An 18,820-nucleotide genomic window follows, 5' to 3' on the forward strand; every position below is an offset into this window, starting at 1 on the left:
GTTATAAGATTACAAAGAAGGAACCTCCTACCAGGATCAGAGTGCTGTAAAATATTTGCATTCCTAAGGCATGTAGAGTGCCTAGGTGGAGCTTTTACCAAGTATTAAGCCAATACTGAAGTCTCTGATGCTGCTTTTGGCAAGACTGTCATTCAGTTCTTATTATGTTAGGGACTTCAGTGGCTGACAGACACAGTATGGGATTATTTGCCTACCATGTGTCTGCAGGCACTGGCAAGGGCTCAAATCTGCATTACTTGCCTGCAAGTATTGGTTCTCCAGGTCAGTTGTGCATGTATGTATAGCTTTACAACTCAGTTCAGTCAGCAGGATGGTAAGTTCTGAGGACTTCACGATTCAGTTGAACTGAAAAGAAAGAGCAGACACATACAACAATATGTAAACATGCAGAAAGCATGGTACTAAACTGCACCTGAAGGTTACAATTCAGGAAAAAATTCATCGGTTATAAAACTGGTAACATGCAATGCTGCTATAAAGCACACCCACAAAATGAATATGCACACGGAAGAATCAAGGCAGGTAAGCACCTTTACCCATGTTACTGCAATCTTAATGATTAGAAAAATATAATAATTTTATATGTTATAAATTTATGCATTCAATATATATTTGCATATAGTAATGACTTCTGGGTAGGTTTTTCAAGGAAGAAATTTTTTAGGTTAGGAGCATAATTTAGAAATATATTGTGTAACACATACAATGTTGGGACTGAAGGATTTTAATATCAGAAGTTATCTGTTTATTCTGCTGTTCCATTTGGTTTCAAGTTGTACCCTTTCGAATGCCACAGAAGGGCATTCAGGAGACCTGGCTACAGTTGGAGACTATTAGCACCCCTCTCATAGCACCGGAACAACATAAAGCACTTTACAGCCTGTCCCTCCCAGCTATGTTGCAGCTTCATTTGGCCCTGCTCAGCAGTTATCTTGGTGTTCCTTTTGCTGCATTAGGCTAATAAAGGCCTCCCAGAACTACTTAAAAATTGCATTATTTTACATTGCAGTATCGTTAGTTAAGATTAAATTAAAATTGTCTTGTGAGATGCCAGATAAAGAAAATATGTAGATAAAGATAAGAGAAGAGAACTCATCTTGTTTAATGCTTATATATTGGCTCAGGATGCTACACAACTTCCTGCTGTGGATTACGATAAAGTAACTTCCTGTATTAGAGTTAAGTTTATAGGAATATCACATCAGTGAAAAAAAAACCCCACCTTTAGAATGCTATAAATATGTTTGTACAACAGGGTTACCAGGTTAGCAGTGTTGATTTACAAATCAAAATAGCAAGTCTAGTACACAAGGCTGTGTGCAGTCAAGGTTTTAGCATGGTTTAGATCTGTTTTACCGGTTTAGCCATCAGCCAGGCAGTGGACTGCCGTCTCCTTCCCTACATAGGTGGAACAGTTGAAGATACAACATCTCGTTGCTTGTCACCATCCAGCAGCAGGTTACTGTTCCCACATGTGTTGTGCAGGTGCTCCTTTAGCTCATTCCCTTGGACACTTCACTGGAGGTTGTTCGTCAGCCTTGCTGGCACTGAGGGACCCATTTGGGGGCAGGTGGCAGAACTGTGAGTAGAAAAACAAAAGGGTCTTTGCAAAAGGTCAGTGAGCATTTGCAGACTTAATCTGTGATTATGGTCTAAATGCATAGTAATTTAGATATAACAAACAGATAATAGTTTTAAGTCAATATAAGAGAAACTGCACAGAAAATTTGAACTTCTTTAGTTAATATCACATGAATTAAGACCATATAGCTTCTATATGTAGGAAAGAGCTCCTGAAGAGGATTTTATGGGATCTGGCCTGCTGAAAGCTCTGCGGTGGTCATGGCACAGCACTTTGATGTGCTTTTTATACATGAGCTAGGAAATCAAATTCCTTATAATCTGGGGCTTTCCTCCATCTTTTATCTTTAATTTCAATATTGTTTCTCATAAAGATGTGCAGAACTTCTCTATTGTCTCCTTTCTCTGTGAAAATGTATCACCTGCTGTGCTGCCTGACCAATACAAGCTATAGTCACTGCATATTGTTTGCTCATCAATATTTACGAAATTTACTCCTTTATTTTCAGTTAATCCAGAATTGGCATAACCACTGGATTGCTTTCAGGCGTTAAGTTCTTCTTAAACATCTTTTTGACACTAGATGGCTTTTCGTACCATTTCAGTGACCTGACATACTTTCATTGTGAAATCTGAATTATTGACAGACAGAAATAAATTCATTTGTAATGCCACTGAGTTCAGCTCATGCCTTTGTCTTCCTTCCATTGAAGTCATATCAAGGTGAATTTGATGTCTGACTTCTCCACACCCCCCCACTCCCCACCCCCAACTTTTAATGTGCTCTAGGAGGGATAAAGATGACATGCAATATGAATATTTAAGTGATATCAAGGAAAAGAGATTACACACAAAAGAAAGCATGCAATTTTAGAACGGGTATCATATTACCTGCACTATGTCAAAACCAGTTCTTTTTGTATCTGAATTTAAGTCAGATACAGTCTAGAATGTTGTAAATGTGAAAAAAAGAATGCACTTAATAAAGGCAGAAAATACACTCATACATACACAGCATATGATTCTCATCTGTGGATGTTCAAGTAGAAGATCTTTAATATGCAGGAAGTCCTAAAGGTAGTGAAAATCTTTCATTCAGTAGGGTTGTATAGTATGGACCTATGAATACTTTTTTCTTTTTTTTTTTTTAAATATACAAATCACCACCACCACCACCACCACCCAGGTTCTGATAATGAATTACAATTTTGTATGTTTGGGAAATGAGGCCTAACCACGGGAGCAAAGACATTTAATATAGAGTCATGTTCCAGCTCCTGACATGTGATCCCAGTGTCTACTAATTTCTGTATTAATCCCAACAGATCAAAACAACTGTAGTTTTTCTGCTGTGATGCCACTAAATGGCTTTGGAGATTTCCCTTGAATGTTGTAAATGGTAAGGAAAATCCTGAGATCGGTATTTTGCATATTGTCCAGATGTTCCTTTCTCAAAACTTATTTATAAACTCCTGGGAATTATATCTATTATATTGTCAAAGGGAATTTCTCTGTGATTGTAAGCCTCAGGAAATAGGGCTTAGGTGATGTGCTCTTTGCCTACCCATCTTGCCAGACTCTCTCCAATAACTGTTGAACCCATAAGTTCATTTCAGTTACATGTGATGCAGAAATAGAAAACTTCAGACTATGAGATTCCTCCAAGTTTCATAAAACATAACATCTTAGTAAAGAAAAGACTACTTCCTTCAAATTGTTACCATGACCGAAAGGCTGCTGCCTGAACTCAAAGTTTATTCATCGTGTTTAGTTTGCTGGCAGCCAGCACACGCCTAACTCAAAAGCAGCCACATCCCCTTGGTTCTCACCCAGCTGGTAGCTGGGAGGCAGGAGGAGGGAGCTGTGGACACTGGGGGAAGGGAAGATTGATGATGGGCAGGGAGCCTGAGCTGTGGACACTGGGAAGGAGGAAGAATGGGATGCGGATCCAAAAAAGCCAGGGCTTCACTTCTGCCACTCCTTAACTGCACAGCTTGATCTCTACCTGGGAATGACTTCAATCAAAAGCAACACATCATAATTAGGCAGACCGAAGTGAGCTCAGCATCTAAAATGGATTCTTAGTCTTATCAGCACAAAGTCACCATTTAAACAAATTTTCTTTATTTTGGTTTATCTTCTTTTCTGGAAGCATCCACTTCACTACATACAGTGTTCAGGGTTTCACTACTGATAACAGTTTGGTAATCTGCTGCTAGTCTACTGCTATTTTTTTGTTACCATTGATATCACAATTATTTCTATTTCAAGCATGCTTACTTCTACAAGCATGCTAAAGTTACAGCTCCTTGTGTTTCATCTTATACCAAATAATCCATTGCAAGTGATGGACCCAATAGGTTATATGAAGCAAGTTTTGTTTACACTAGCAACTATCACTTTGCAATAGTAAAATAATAACAATAAATAATGGTTAATACTCAGTGTCCAAAGTTACCAATTAGATTTGAGATGGTCCTATTAAGAATGTCTAAATATTACTGTTCCTACTTCACGGACACAAGAACTGAAACACCTATGATGTAGTTTTTCTAATGGTAACAATGAAGTTTAGAACAGACTCTGAGGTAAACATGGTTCCATTAAATTCCTATTGGAGCTCCATTTGATTTAGAGTGAATTTCACTCCCTAAAATTTAAGTCTCCTTACTCTGAGATAAAAAACAAAAAAAACACCTCTTCATGTTTTTTGCCTTCAGACAGTCCTGAAAAGCTCAGGCACCCATAGAATCCAAATTCCTGCAGTTCCTCAGAAGTCACAGGGTTAATGGAGGAGCCTGCTTTGCCATAGGTTTACCCAATGGTAAGAAAACTTCATTCAGAGGAAGATTGTGGTTTGGTAGTCATGATATCAGACTGTGGCTATGCAGAATCATACACAACAGTTTCAGTCTGAGGAAGATGAGAGATGCAAGCTCAAATTAATGCGACATCGTACCAAGGAGAGGGCAAACTATAAAATGGCATTATAGGCTGTTGGTAAGCATTCTGCTGGAGGGTACAGCTGGGTTCAAGGTGACAGGGTAATTCTGGCTTCGGGAGCTTCAGTTTGTTTGTTTTTACTGACAGCTGGACATACAGAATGTGCAGGAACTGTATTTGCACTCCCTGCTATTTGTCATATGCTGTAGCCCTTGCAGAAGCCACACACAAGCTTAAAGGAGTTTAAGAGCTATAGGTTGCCTATGCCTGCATTAGAGAAGCAGCAGCACATTTTATTTGGTTGGTTCACGCTGCAGGAACTGCTATTAGTTTGTTAAACTTTCTGAGATCCATACTGCCTTCTTGCTGACAACAGTAGATGGGAAAGAGAAAACGAACTGTGACTTCTTCCACCCAGTCCTAACAATAGGCATCTGGTAGTTCCCACACAGGGAGTAAAAGACGAGAGCCATGGCAAAACAAGTAGCCCAGTAAGATGCATCCCAACTCCTTCTCATTCTTTCCTCAGAGTTTTCCTATGGGTTGGTGGGCTGACCCTTGCCAGCAGCTGAACACTCACCCAGCTGCTCACTTACTCCACCCAGAAATGGGATGGGGGAGAGAACTGAAAGGGCAAAAGGGAGAAAAATGCATGGGTCAAGATAAAGAGTTTCATAAGTCAAGGAAAGAAAAAAAAAAAGGGGGAAGAAAAAGAAACAAGTGATGGAAAGGCACTCACTCACCACCTCCCGCAAGAAGACTGATGCCCAGCCAGTCTGCAAGCCACAGCAACTTTGCAAAAACTCCCCCCTGCCCCAAATTTTATCACTGAGCATGATGTTATACAGCATGCAGTAGCTCTTTGGTCAGCTTGTGTCAGCCTACTTGCTGCAGAGGCAGAGTGAGAAACAGAGGCAGCCTTGGTACTATGCAAGCGCTGCTCAGCAACAGCTAAACCACTGGTGTGTTATCAACACTGTTTTGGTCACAAATTTAAAACACAACATAATATGGCCTGCTCTGAAGAAAATGAACCCCAACTAGACACAATATACTATCAGAGGCTACAGAACACTTTATCCTTCAAAGAAACATTAACATGGCAGTTGAAAGTACTTCAGCTTAGGTGCACTGATTTAATACTTTTGATTGCCTTAATTTTGCTGAATGTCTGTGTGTAAAATTGGAGTGAGGGTAAGACAGAAGCTAGTGATAAGAAGTCTTACTCATCAGCAAGGACATTGACGTTCTGTAGTAAGAGCAGTAATTGTCTATGGATGCACCACCCCCATAGTTCCCTTGCATCAACTCTTGTTTCTGCATCTTCTGTGAGGCCAAAGTCACAGTCACCTTCTTGATACTTCATCCAGCCAGAAGCACTGTAGAGGTTTGACAGTAAAATTTTTGAGGTCTGGTGGCAAGGGTTTGAAAAGTGTTTTTTTACAACAGTCAGTGTTCTGTGTCTTCTACATATGGTATTAACAGTAGGTGTTAGTCTCAGATTATTCTCTTTTCTGAATTGCACTGTCAAGATCATAGACTGAAGTATAAAAAAATTTTGGTCAGTCCTTTTTTTCAGGCTGACTGAAATTTGACTGACTGCAAACTGTTTACTGGTTGATGGACATAGCTAGTAAAGCTAACTGATAGTTTCAGTACTGTTTTAATCTGAAAGATTTCCTAAAGATGGGGAAGTATTCTGCCTTGCATTACAGATAGGAAATCTGGTCCCCAAAGAAATAAAACCTTGCAGGACAATGGAACTCGTGGTTCCTGCTTGCATTCGACCATCTGGCTTTCCTTTAAAATTCAGAGTTGCTCAACTTCTTCAGTGTTGTGAGCCAGCAGCTGATGCTGTCATTTCCTATTTGGCTGTAAATACAGTTCGGGAATCTAGATAATTTAGGATTTTGCCACTGAGGCATGGATGGAGTTAGGAAATAATAAAATTAGGGTGGAAATAAGAAAAGCAGAAATTCAGTAACATATCGAGGCTCTCAGTGTAGGAGTTCTTAGGTTTTCCTGAATCTAATTCCACTGTAGTTTCACAAAGCTCAAAAACATTCACAGGTAGGAGGGATCCAGCTCTTGGTTCACTCATTTATTTTGTTAGCACATCTCCTCAGATTCTAACAAATTGTGTTCTAGATAATTCCCGAGCTGGAATTTTCCTCTGGACCATAGTACGCAATGGCCACAAATGACACAGTATTAATTAAATATGCCTTTTGGCTCAATCTATTTTATTAACATCACTCTCCCAATCATTTGTTTTCCCAGCTAACAAACCCAAATGTATTTAGTCTCTCCTTATAGCATCACAAGAACGGCTGTAGTAGATGAGACCAGAGGCCCATCTAGCACACAATGAAAGAGTATATGAAAAGGGCAAGCAGACAGCAATAACCCCTTCTGTATGCCAGCTTCCAGTAACCTGAGTCCTGCAGACTTGCTAAAACAGAGGCAGCATTTTGTATTTAAAAGCTGCTAATGTATTCGTATCCCATGATTTTGCCATTTCATATTTCTGAGTTTTAGTTATCCAGGGTTGAATGTTACTGTAATCCTACTATATGGATTTTGAGATGGGGTTACTAGAACTGAAAGCAATACGCAAGTAGTGCATCACAGTTATATGCAGTACTAAAAATGTTTTTATACTATGTTCTGTTTTCTTACCCTTTCCCTAAAAAAGTTTACCTTTCTTGTACTACTAGCTACTTCTGAGCGCTGAATCTTTGTTCAGAAAACTGCTCCACACTGACTTCAAGACTTGCCCTGACTGGTACTAGCTTTTAGAGTTCACTGTGATGTCTGTATATTTCTACCACTATTGGCATTACAGTGCACTTTGGAATACTGCTTTTCAATTACCACTACTCACACAGTGTCATGGAAGCCTCTTGCAGTACTTTTCAATCAGCTTTAGATCTTAATTAATAGATACGTTCCTCAAATGTTGTCATATCACCATTCATTCCTTTTCCCAGTTCACTTATGAATTGTGAACAGCTCAGCTTTAAGCACAAACTCTCCTTAAGTAAGAACCCTTCTGTCATGAAAATTCATGGTTTACTTCTGTCTTTTGGGTTCTGTCTTTCAGTGGGTTAGTCCATGAAATGAGGCTCATTCTTATGTCATGTAGAATAACAGAGTCATAGAAAAATAGGGCTGGAAAGAAAACCAAGAAATCTAATTTCTAGCCACTCTCCTCATCCTGTTAACGTTACCTTAACTACAAAATTTCTGACCGAGGTTTACCTAACCTTTTCTTAGAAATATCCAATGACTTTAATTTTAGCCTAACAATCACACATTACCTCCAAACAATTTCATTATATAACTGTCTTTATTACTCAGAGGTTTTCTTCTATATAAATTTTGCTTGGTACAGCTGAAGTTTGTTATGTCTCCTATCCAAAGATGACTTCTTAAAGCCCTTTTGAACATTTGCTGTTGAAAACACTTGTAATAGGGCATCACAATCTATTTGGCTAGGAGGAACACCGAAGTACGTAGTTATATATATGTAATAAATTACATATGTTCTATAGACTTGTCATGAAATACTGTTCTATAGCCATAGGTTTTCTTTAGGATGGATTCCGCCAGTACAGTGGTATAAAACCTATTATATCCAATGGAAAAAGTTGAAAACATAACAGTAGAACTTGATACGGTTCAGGTTATCTGTTTAGTCTGTTTCTTATGTGGGAATGGATTTAACTTCAGAAAGCTATCAGACAGTGCAGGTTTGCTGTATTCTCTTTTATATGCTTCAAAGATAATTAAAGCAACGTCTTTTCTTTTTCATTACATGCCACTGTCTTTCCCATTTCATGGATAAAGATCAGTGGATTCTACAGGGAAGTTTACAATATATTTAGATTCCGAAAACTTTAATGACTGGCAAGGAAATAGAGTAGGTGGAATATGGTGGTGCTGGACTGAGGATGCCAACAATGCAGGTAGACTGAAACCATGTATACTGACAAACCCAAGGAAACTCAGTTACACTGATTGTGCAGCTCCAAAATATGAAATTTTGGGCTGCTATATTCAGAATTAGAGTTTATGCTTTCTCCATAATGGGCAACTTCTACGTTTTTAGGATTCATGGCTTTCCCTAAATCTCTGCCTTGGGGTTATTGGCTGGCCCTCTAAACCAGCTGTCATGCTGATACTCAAATGTGATACACAATGACATTAGTTAATTGTATCCTCTGGCTTTTTGGGGTTTTTTTATGACAAACTGAAGCAAGCCTGCTATACTGCGTGCTGTACCCCAAATGAAATAAGCACACACATCTTGCTTCACAATTCACAGGGAACAAGTGGATATGCTAAGAAAGACATAAATGTGGTTACACTAGTTGGCCAGAGATAAGGTTGAGTCATAGTTGTGCAACGATGAACTGTGGCACACTGTGCACTGCAGAATTATTTCACTCTTCCTTTGCTGTCTCCCACTGTTTTTTAGTTGCTGAACATTGAATTCCCTTGCTTCTGTCAGGTAACCGTTCAATCTTGCCCATCTGTAAGGAGAAGGTAAGGAACAGCTTTCATGATTTTGTGAGGGTTTTCTATTTCTCAGGAAAAAAACATGGTGAAAAGCAGTACAGCCTATTTTGAGACCAGGTTTTTGGATTACACTCAAGAAAAGAAGCACAAGGTTTCTATTTTAGTACTATGGGGATTATAGTACTATAAAAATGAATTAAAAAACACCCAGAGCTAGCCAAACAATTATACCATGAGACCAGAAGTCAGGACTCCATCTTCCATTCCAAGCATGCTCTCTAGATTTACTGTAAAATTTTGATAGAGCCTCTTAGTTATGTACTTTATTTTCTAAACCTATAAAATAACGTTAATAGTTCTATTATAGGTGTTTAGAAGTTAATTGACATAAAAGATTCCCAAAGTCAGAGTTTTACTGGGAATGATAATGTATGAACTTACAGCTAGTTGAAGACTTTCTAATCTATATTTATTAGAAATCCTCTGACATGCTGTCCTACTTTCATTAGGCTCTTCACACTCTCACGCTAACATGTCCCAAATTTGCAAGTGTATTTCTACATTTTTTGGAATAGAACTGTTAGTTTATCTCTGCTTCTGTAGAGATGATAATACAGTTCATGTGAGACCTCTGTTCATTCTGAACTTTCTCTGCTCTTACTCTTCAGACTTCTGAGATGCATCCTTCCACTCTTTAAGTGAAACAACATCAGCTTAAATGTGACTGACAAGTAAACATTGTTTGTCTATGTTTGTTAATGCCCCGCTCAAGATCTACAGGAAAAATGCTGTCTTGATCCCTGAGAATCCAAAATTTCCCTCTGGATTAACAAGTAAAAGCTTGCAAAGACAGTAAGTTAAGAAAAGGTGCAACTACTTCCAGATGTGGCCTAGAAAAATTAAAAATAAACACCACATATTTTTTGGTCTCACTAATACACAAAGAGAGAGCTGTAAGAGATTGCCTATGACAGAAAATGCAACTTTCCAAGCCAGGGAATGAAGTTAAGAAAATAAACCAGTGTATTTTATGCGCAAGGCAATCTGCAAAGGAGAAGAATAGTCTGTATGTGTCACTTCCTTGACGTTGAAGTGTTAAAAGACCAAATTCTTCCTTTTTATGTTAGAAATTAACGTCTTACTTGTCTTGGATAATTGCTTAGGGAACTGGTAAGAATACTCAGTTCCTCAACTTTCAGTCTTTCTTGACACACCTTTCCAACAGTCTGGGCACTTATTTAACCACGTGACTTGAGATTTGGAGGAAATGGTGATTTTAACAAGCAACAACCTGGCATCTTCAGTTAGGCTGGCAGGCTGAAAAAAATAATGCTTGCAATCTGCAAGCCTGCCATTTTCTATTTTCTTTGGTGGGGCTACTCAGACCTCCTGCATCAGCAAAATTAGAGAATGATAAGGCATTACATATTAAAAAAGTTAGTCATCTCTCTTCTGACTAGAAAGGAATAATGTCATGAATAAAAACCTTTCAAAAATGTTAATGTTATTAAATCCATACTACTAGTACCACAACCATTCTACTAACATGCAAGAGCAATGGAAATGTCACAGTACCGTTCTGCCTCTTGGCCTGTTTGCCAGCTCAAAGACTCATCTCTGCTCTGCAATGGCCTCCTGCCGCTGTTCCTCCTCAGGGAACCACCTGCAGAGATGTTCTCCAGCAGGCCTGACACCATGCTCACATAAACCATTGTCTCCACCTTTATGAACTTGAAGTGGAATTCTGCCATGTGCTCCAATCTCAAGAAGAAACAAACATGCCCATTTCCATCTTTTAACCATGAATCAGTAAAACTTTTGCATCAAATGAGAAGGTAGCTTCATTCTTAACCAGCCTCTGAGCTGGCCTACACTTGGAGCTGCCTAGTTGAATCTGTGCTTTTAATGGCTTTTAAATGGCCAACATAACGATTCAGAAACTAGCAGCAAGGCTGTGTCACCAGAGAAGGAACAAGGGTGTAGATCACGTTCTGCATTTTCCATAACCAGCTTTGTACTAGTCCAGCTTCTACTGGAGGGGCTCGTGAGGGGAATGAGAAGAGCACAGTTTGTTTAGTCCAGCAAAATAAAAGCTGTGTAGGGGTGAGATTGCTGTCTATAAATACTTTTGGCAGTGGATACACACAGGGGAGCAGGAAGGGCTACTTCAGGACAGTATTTGCATGGGAAGAAAAGATGGATATGGACTGGTCACAGGGAAATGTAGGTTTGAAATTTTAAAAAGTCTGCCAGCTGCTTAGAGAGGTTTCTCTCAGACAGCCTCCCAGTAAGCTGCAGCAAGGGCCAAAACATTTACTAGCAAAGCATGAACAGTTTATGGCAGAAAGGATAAAATGGCTGCTTGCAATACTAGGGAGCTGGGTACAGTAGAAGGGAATTAAGCTGCCTTGGCTTACAAATGCCAACCTAGCCAGGCTTCTGTAATAGGGAATGCCATTAACCCTCTCACCAGCGCTGTGGACATACAATGAATTATAGTAAAAGACAGTCTTGTCATTACATGGTAGAATAAAAACTGTAGAAAACAAAAGCTTTGGTAATGAAAATGAGCAGTAACAGGTTTTTTTTTTTTTGGTTTTTTTTTTTTTTTGTCGAAGAAAGCAACGGGAACTACTTGCAGCATTTATTGTTACCAACAGCAAGATAATCCTTATTCCTAGTGTCTTTAAGACTGAATGAATGTATCTGGGTGGCATTATCTCCAACAGCTACATGCTTCCCTTCTAAGTCTGTGTCCCTTTCTTTCAGTGTTGGCTTTGATTACTAGGTGACCAAAGATGTGAACGCTTTGCAACATTTAAACAGCTCTAATTTTAGCAAATGTCTTTAATGTTGACACTGAAAGATCAATGGTCCCCTCTCTCCTGTGTTTAGGAAATTTGCCAGCTCATGATTGGTTCAGAAAGATCTGTATCTGCAACTGTAGAGAAAAGCACTTACAGTTCTCTGGAAAATATTACTTTGGTAAAGGAGTGATGAAGTTTTCTGAGAATTTCGCTTGCTAGCTACCTGGCACAAGGGAAATTCTGAATCATCTATTGCCTTCGGGAAGAAATAATCACTTCAGAATGGTTATGCTCCTTCTGCCGTTGCTTCAGAAACAAACTTCTGGTTAGGACCTCATAACTTAGCTATGTGCTAATCATATATAGCCCCATACCTTATAGTGCAGTTGACCCTTCACTTTGTCAGCAGTGACAGCTTCACATCAGCTGATCTGCCCCTCCCATCCAGTGTGTTAGGTGGTGCAAAAACCTTCCATTTCGGTAACTAATGCTGGCTGGGCAGGTGATGAACCGAGATGGTTTCTGTACATGGACATCCTCCATTTTTACTCTTCCCTTCTCTAATTTCACTCTGTTTCATTCACTTGCTACTGACTGTTATAAACTAAGCTTCAATATGCAAGGTGGAGTTTATTACCTGCTTGTATGACAGGAGATATATATAAATATATATATATATATATATATGGTTAGCTCTGCTTGGTGCTTCCATAATGCAAGTATGCTTATGGAGAATGATGTTTCTCACAAAATCGCCGAATGAGAGATAGACATCATCTTAAAAGGCCTAAATACTTCTGTGATCTCAAAATACGTAGCATGAAACCTGAACGTGCAAGTAGCACCACTTTTGTCTAAAATTCTCTGTGCTTGGGGCTGAAGGGGATTTGCTTTGCTACGATACCGGATCAGAAAGCCTCATGGGTTCGTATCTGAATGCAAAGGCTGTAACCTCCCCTGCGGTTCCCACTCCGAACAAGCGATTTATTCTGCAGCGCGCGGCCACGTCGAGCCACCTGCTGCGGATCCGCGCTCCCCACGCGGGTCGCCCCCCCCCCCCCAGCTTCCCACGCCTCCGCCCCTTCCCCGCCCGGCCCAGCGGCCGCGGCCCCGCCGGCCCGGCACACCCGCGGCCCAGAGGCGGCCGAGGCCTCCGCGCTGCTGCCGAGCCCTTCGCGCTGGGCGGGCCCGGGCCCGGGCCCCAGCGCCGCCGGCACGGGACGCGACCCAACGGCCGCTCCTGCGCGCCGCTTGTCACCGGGCCGAGCGAACCGCCGCTCCCGGAGCCGCGCTCCCGCCCTTCAGGAGAGCAGCGGCTCCTCCGCAACGCCGTAACCCCAGCGCGCTCCGGCCGCTGCCTCGAAACAGTCCCCGGGCCCTGCCCCCGCCCCTGTCGGCGTCGGGCGGGGCTGCTGCGACGTCCCCCCACGCGGCCGCCCGGAGACCGCCGGCGGCGACTCGCGGCCGAGCCACCGCGGGGGCGGGGCGAGGCCGGCCAATCAGAGGGCAGAATCCAGCAGGGAGGCGGGGTCGGGCCTTGAGTGGCAGCTCGCGAGATAAACAAGTTGCCGCACTATTCGGCACCCTGCCGTCCGGTGCGCGCTGTGAGGCGCGGCGGGCGCCCGCTCTCCCTTCCCACCACGAGCGGCGCCGAGCCCGGCCGCGCTGGCCGCTCCCGTCTCCGCCCGCAATGTGAAGAGTCAGCAAGTTCCCAGCGGCAGCTGAAACGCTCGGTGTCTCCGGGGAGCGGAGTGCGCCGACGCCGCCTGGCTGGGGCGGCCCGGGGCACGCCGGGAGTTGTAGTTCTGCCGCCAGGGCGTCCCGCCCGCCGCACCGGGGCCGGCGCCCGCAGCCGCACTACGACTCCCGGCATCCCCCGCGCCGCGCCGCGAGGAGCCCAGTTGAAGCGGGTGGCGGCGGAGCGCACCCCCTCCCCCGCCAAAAAGCCCCAAACCAAAACAAAAACAAACCGCCGCCCCGGCCCCCCGCCCGCCCGCCGAGCCCCGGAAATGGCGGCGCCGGGAGGGGGCTCCGCCAGCCGCGGGTGCTGATCCGGCCGCCGCGTCCCCTGCCCGTCCCTCCCCGCCCATGGGCAAGACATGGACTACGAGTTCAAGTCGAAGCTGGCGGCCGAGCGCGAGCGGGTGGAGGACCTGTTCGAGTACGAGGGCTGCAAAGTGGGCAGAGGCACCTACGGGCACGTCTACAAGGCCCGCCGCAAGGACGGGTAAGGGCCGCGCCGCCGGCGGGGCCGCCTCCCCTCCCCCCGCGCCCCCCCGCGCCGCCGCCTCCGCTCCGCTCCCCGGAAAGTTTCTGGCAGCGCCCGGGGCCCGGAGCTGGGAGGCCGCACGGGCAGCCCCGGCCCTACGCCCGGAGCGGGCCCCGGCGCCCCGGCCCCGCGGCGGGGGCGGCCCACGGCCCTGCGGCGCCGTGCCCGTGCGGCCGCGCGTCGGTGCCCGGCCGTCCGCCGAGCCCTGGCGTCGCCTGAGGGGCGGGCGGGCCCGCCTCTGCCCGGCGGCTGCGCCCGCCGCAGCCCTCCGCCCGTGTCCCCCGCCCCGGCGGCCGCGGGACGCGGCAGCACTCCCGCCGGCGGTGGCCGAGGCTGCGGTACCGCGTCCCGCTCTGTCCCCCCGCCGGCAGCCCGGCGGGCCGGGGTGCTGTGTCAGCAGGCAGTGCCGCTGGGATCGCCAGCTTGCATACCGGGTTTCGGGTCATCGCTTTCGTCTGCTCTGCCACCGCGTTCGTGCTGTGACATCCCGCTCTGAGAACTTGCAGGGGGCTGGAAAAGGAGCAAGTTTGATGCGAGGAGCACCTGGCCACCGGCTGCCCCGCCCCGGGCTGCCCGGGGAGCCCCCGGGGAGCGTGTGGGCCCTGGCCCGGCCCCGGGTACCCTGCAGCGCCCAGCGCCGCGCAGGCTCGGCCCGGCGGCCCCTTGCAGGCAGAGCTGGTGGCTTCGGCTGGTACCCGCACACAGGTGTGCCTCCACCGGTGCCTGTTTCCCGTGCGAGAGCACGATACCTGTCCTCGTCTCCAAATACCTGGCTGCTGGCTAGACCCAGAGAGGGCATTTAGTTGTTACGTCCGTGTATGTTGGCTAAGCAGGGACTCCTTCTTTTCCCTTGGCGGAAGACAGCAGGCACCACGGGACAGGTGTCCTGTGGATGACATTTTCACTGTACTGTGGTTAAGAGAGTGATAGGGAGCTCTGACTGCAGTTTGGGATTGCTTGGCTGGTGTGTGGTTGGGGAAGAGGAGCAGTCGTGAGGCCTTCAGTAAGGCTTTCATGCAGGTGCAGTTTCTGAATGCAGAATCACAGAACAGTCAGGGCTGGAAGGGACCTCTGAAGATCATCTCGTCCAACCCCCTGCTAAAGCAGGTTCTCCCAGAGCAGGTTGCACAGGATCATGGCCAGGCCGGTTTTGCATGTCTCTAGAGAGGGAGACTCCACAGCCTCCCTGGGCAGCCTGTCCCATAGTCTGTCACCCTCAAAGTAAAGAAGTTCTTCCTCATATTCAGATGGAACTGATACAATCTTTTTCTTTCAGAAGAGCCGTTAAGCACTTTTTCACTGTGGTGTGTGAATAGCGTACAAGTACGGACTGTGTTTACAGAAGTATTCTAAGCATACTGTGAAGTTCGATAAAATACACTTGCAAATTAGAGGTCGTGCCTTTCTACAGAAAGCCAAAATGTAATAGCTTTCCATTATGGGCAACTGAAACTTAGAAAAGACTGAATATGGAAAAAAGCAATTTTAAAAATAAAGTTCTGGAAGTGGTTAATGGAATGCTTTAGATTAATAAAGAAGGTCCACGTTTTCTTCTGTAGGAATAAATTGCATTCATGTGTGTCTTGATGATTTAAGCTCCAAGTTAAGAGGATGTAGTATCAAAGTGAATAATAACTGAAAGGTAGCACGCTAATTCAGGTGGATGATTAAATGATGGGAAATGAGCTCTGATTCTGACTAGCTTGCTCTGCAATCTTAATACTAGAGCATAGCTAACTTGAAAAGGAAATGTTAAAGCTTTTCTGGGTATTACAGCTGCCACCTAGCTCTTCTAGTATTTGTGGGTTTAGTAGTCATGTAATTTTTTTTAAAGTTTTATTTGTATTATATATATGAGAGGATGTGGTAAGAAAAACACCCAAAATACTCCTTAAGTATTTTTTGCTGTTCTTTGCTATAGTAATCCTCAAATTACTGCTTGTAAGAACAGCATAAAAAAGGCAGTGTTTTGGGTTTACTGTTTTATGAAAAAAAAAAAAAAATCGTGTCTGTTTCTAACTTTCCATTGCCAATGACAGAAATGAAACAGGTAAGTTGCTGCAATAATTGCCCTGATGCTACAAAGCACCATAAAGGACATGTCTTCAAAATCCCTACGATAAAACAGTATTATAAATGCAAATGGGCAGTAAAGCAAAAGTAAACATGATAAAAAGATAGCTAATGTGTCAGAGCTGGGAATAATCAAAGGGAGACCTTGAGCTGTAAGAAGACTAACTGGTAAAAGGAAGTACTAAGTTTCAGTAGGCAGTCAGATTGGTATGTAATATAATATGTCACAAATTCAACTGTGCCATAATATACTCAGAGGTTTTACTTAATGAAGCTTGGAAACTGGGTTATTCTCCCTGGTTTTGGTTTTCCCTTTTTATGGCATTGGTGAGTTCACTCTTGGTTGCTTTTGTGTAACTTCAGGACCTTGGGTGAAAGTAAGGTGCAAACAAGTTAGAAAAAAATATTAGAAAACAACCTAAATCATTAAGTTAAGGTGATTTCTTTATGAACATATCTAGCTACAATATCTCTATGGGGTGGAGGATATTTAGCATTGGTTCTTAACTTAAAGGGGTCTTGAATGACAGAAACTTTTTCTAGTGCTGGCAACAGAAACCTTGCAGTGATGCATATTTATAGTGAGCTGATCACTGGAGGATTTTGAGTCTTGTGTAAAGGGATTCTCTTTGGCTGATCATAGAGTCTGTTTCAGTATTTCAAATTTGCAAGACATTCCTGTATAAAAAAGAAAGGTTCTGGCTACTTGCTGCTTGTAGTGAATTTACATCCTCAGGAGGCTGAGGGCACTAGGAACTTCGTAGCTCTGCAGAAATTCCACTGAGAGCCTGTCACTTCATGTTTCAAAAACTTGATGTATAAACTTTATGAAATAGTAAAATATGTTTATATGGAGCTTGGGAAGCTGTTCAATAAAATACTTGTAAAAAAAGTGGTTGCATTGCTTAGGTCATAAAAGCAGTTTTTTGACAAAGTAACAGCTTAGTTCGGCTTTTTCAGCCTAGAGTAGAGTATTGTTTGGGCATGTTTCTACTGAGCCGATTAATTATTGGAAGTTATTATTTTATTATTTTTTTAAAATAGGCAGTCAGAGTTGAACAATGTTGGTGTGACATTTGCGTGCACTGCACGAACATACTTTTAAAAGTGCCGGGCACTTGCAGCTTCCGTTTATTCCAGTAGTATTTGTGTAGTCTAATGAGGTCTAGAGGTATTACTTGCATTATGCATTTAGCTAAATTAGGCATCTGGGTTTAACTTTCATTAATATTTTTGTAGTCCAGGAGGGCTAGAAAATAGGTCTTTTATATAAGCTATCCAATGGTTTCAGTGTACACAAAAACTGGACCAGTGACTTTGAGGGGGAGAAATGGAGATTCGAGCCTCATGATTGAAATTCAGTTGTCAGTGTTGAGTTTTTAGCTTTTTATGTAGCTGGAAAATCTATTACAGTTTTTGTGTGTGTGTACTACCTCCAAATGTTGTGTTGACTATTGCTAACATTTTTTGGACACTTGTTCACATTTGTGTGGTAAAACAAAGGACACAATTTTTCTGGTCATGATTAGAAAAGTGATATCATTTCATGCTTTACTTCTCCTTGTTATATTCCGTGCTGCTTTGATCACAGTTTAAGCCACTACGTTGTGCTTAGTTGTTTCACTTCCTATATCTCCTTATCATACGGGAAGCAATTTTTAGGATAAAGCAAGGGTTGGGAATTCTGTTTATTTGTTGCATATGCCTCAACTATTTCCCTTTACTCTTTGGGAAAGATCAGTCTGTCAGCCCAGGCCACTACAAAGTATTTCTGTTCCTTCACCAGGATGTCAGGAGGGTGTTTGGAACGAGTCAGCAAGCTTAAAAATATACTGCTGTTGGTTGGTCAGGAGTATGCAAGGAATAATGGGATGCACGAGTCAAGCAGAAAATAGGCCACTCTGTTCTCTGTTCTGTAGCAGCGACAGCAGATGTAACACTTCCAAAAGCTGCAATTTTCGTGTGAATAAAACCTTTCTAGTTATTGCTGCTTCTGCTTACATTTAAACAAAAAACTGACCTGCCCGCTTTCTCTCACTCTACAGCTATGGTATTTTTCTTTGACTCACTACCTGGGTTTGGGCAACAGAAGTTATTCTAACAAAATAGCTAACATTTTTTTTTCTTTCCAAGTAACTGTGTAGGTAATATTTTTAATCTGTATGTTTCAAAGCACCTTTTAAAAAGCAGGTGTGTATCTTGTTATAGAGAGAACAACAGAAATACAGGGTGATCAGCTTCCAAGACAACGGCAACAGAAGGGCCAGGAGTTGTACCCTGGGCAGCTCCTAGGCTTGCTGCCAGCTCAGGAGCTGGCGCTGCCCTGGCAGACCCTCCTGCTGTTTTGTCCTTTGGCAAGTATAAAAGGTTTGGTGCTGCCCTGTGCTGTACAATGTATCAGCTGAATGAAGCTTGTCGATTTATATGCTAATATAGTAATGTCCTTTTTTTTTTTTTTTTTTAATAAAAGGAAGTCACCATATGTAATTTATCAGATTGTTGTTAATGTATCTGTAACTTTCTAACGAGAATAGCTATGAAGTGGGCTTCCCCTTGGCTGCCAAATATGGAATTCCATTTTGGAAGCTGGGCAACAGTGATGCAA

At 43.3% G+C, this 18,820-nt stretch overlaps 1 protein-coding gene and 1 long non-coding RNA gene across 5 annotated transcripts in view; one reads left to right on the plus strand and one right to left on the minus strand.

Annotated features, from left to right (window-relative positions):
• Positions 1-261: 261 nt before the first annotated feature.
• Positions 262-17,013, minus strand: LOC130151112 (uncharacterized). Of its 3 annotated transcripts, none has more exons than XR_008822510.1 (4): positions 14,574-17,013; positions 2,614-2,673; positions 1,378-1,600; positions 262-366 (listed from the first exon to the last, which is right to left on the minus strand). It is a non-coding gene; the product is annotated as an uncharacterized LOC130151112 (long non-coding RNA). The 3 variants fall into 3 exon arrangements; XR_008822512.1 differs by lacking the exon at positions 14,574-17,013 and adding an exon at positions 4,300-10,074; XR_008822511.1 differs by lacking the exon at positions 2,614-2,673 and having other exon boundaries at positions 14,574-17,012.
• The window catches only part of CDK19 (cyclin dependent kinase 19), a 133,130-nt gene continuing 127,940 nt past the window's right edge, over positions 13,631-18,820 (plus strand). Inside the window, exon 1 of one of the 2 annotated variants that reach the window (XM_056342833.1) lies at positions 13,631-14,100. Coding sequence is in view for 1 of the 2 variants with exons in the window: in XM_056342832.1 (XP_056198807.1) it covers positions 13,973-14,100 (128 nt within the window). In the remaining variant the exon portion in view is untranslated. The remainder of the gene's footprint in view (positions 14,101-18,820) is intronic. The other variant, XM_056342832.1, reaches the window with a different exon arrangement.

Source organism: Falco biarmicus, chromosome 6 (genome assembly GCF_023638135.1).
Source record: "Falco biarmicus isolate bFalBia1 chromosome 6, bFalBia1.pri, whole genome shotgun sequence".
Lineage (NCBI taxonomy): Eukaryota > Metazoa > Chordata > Aves > Falconiformes > Falconidae > Falco > Falco biarmicus.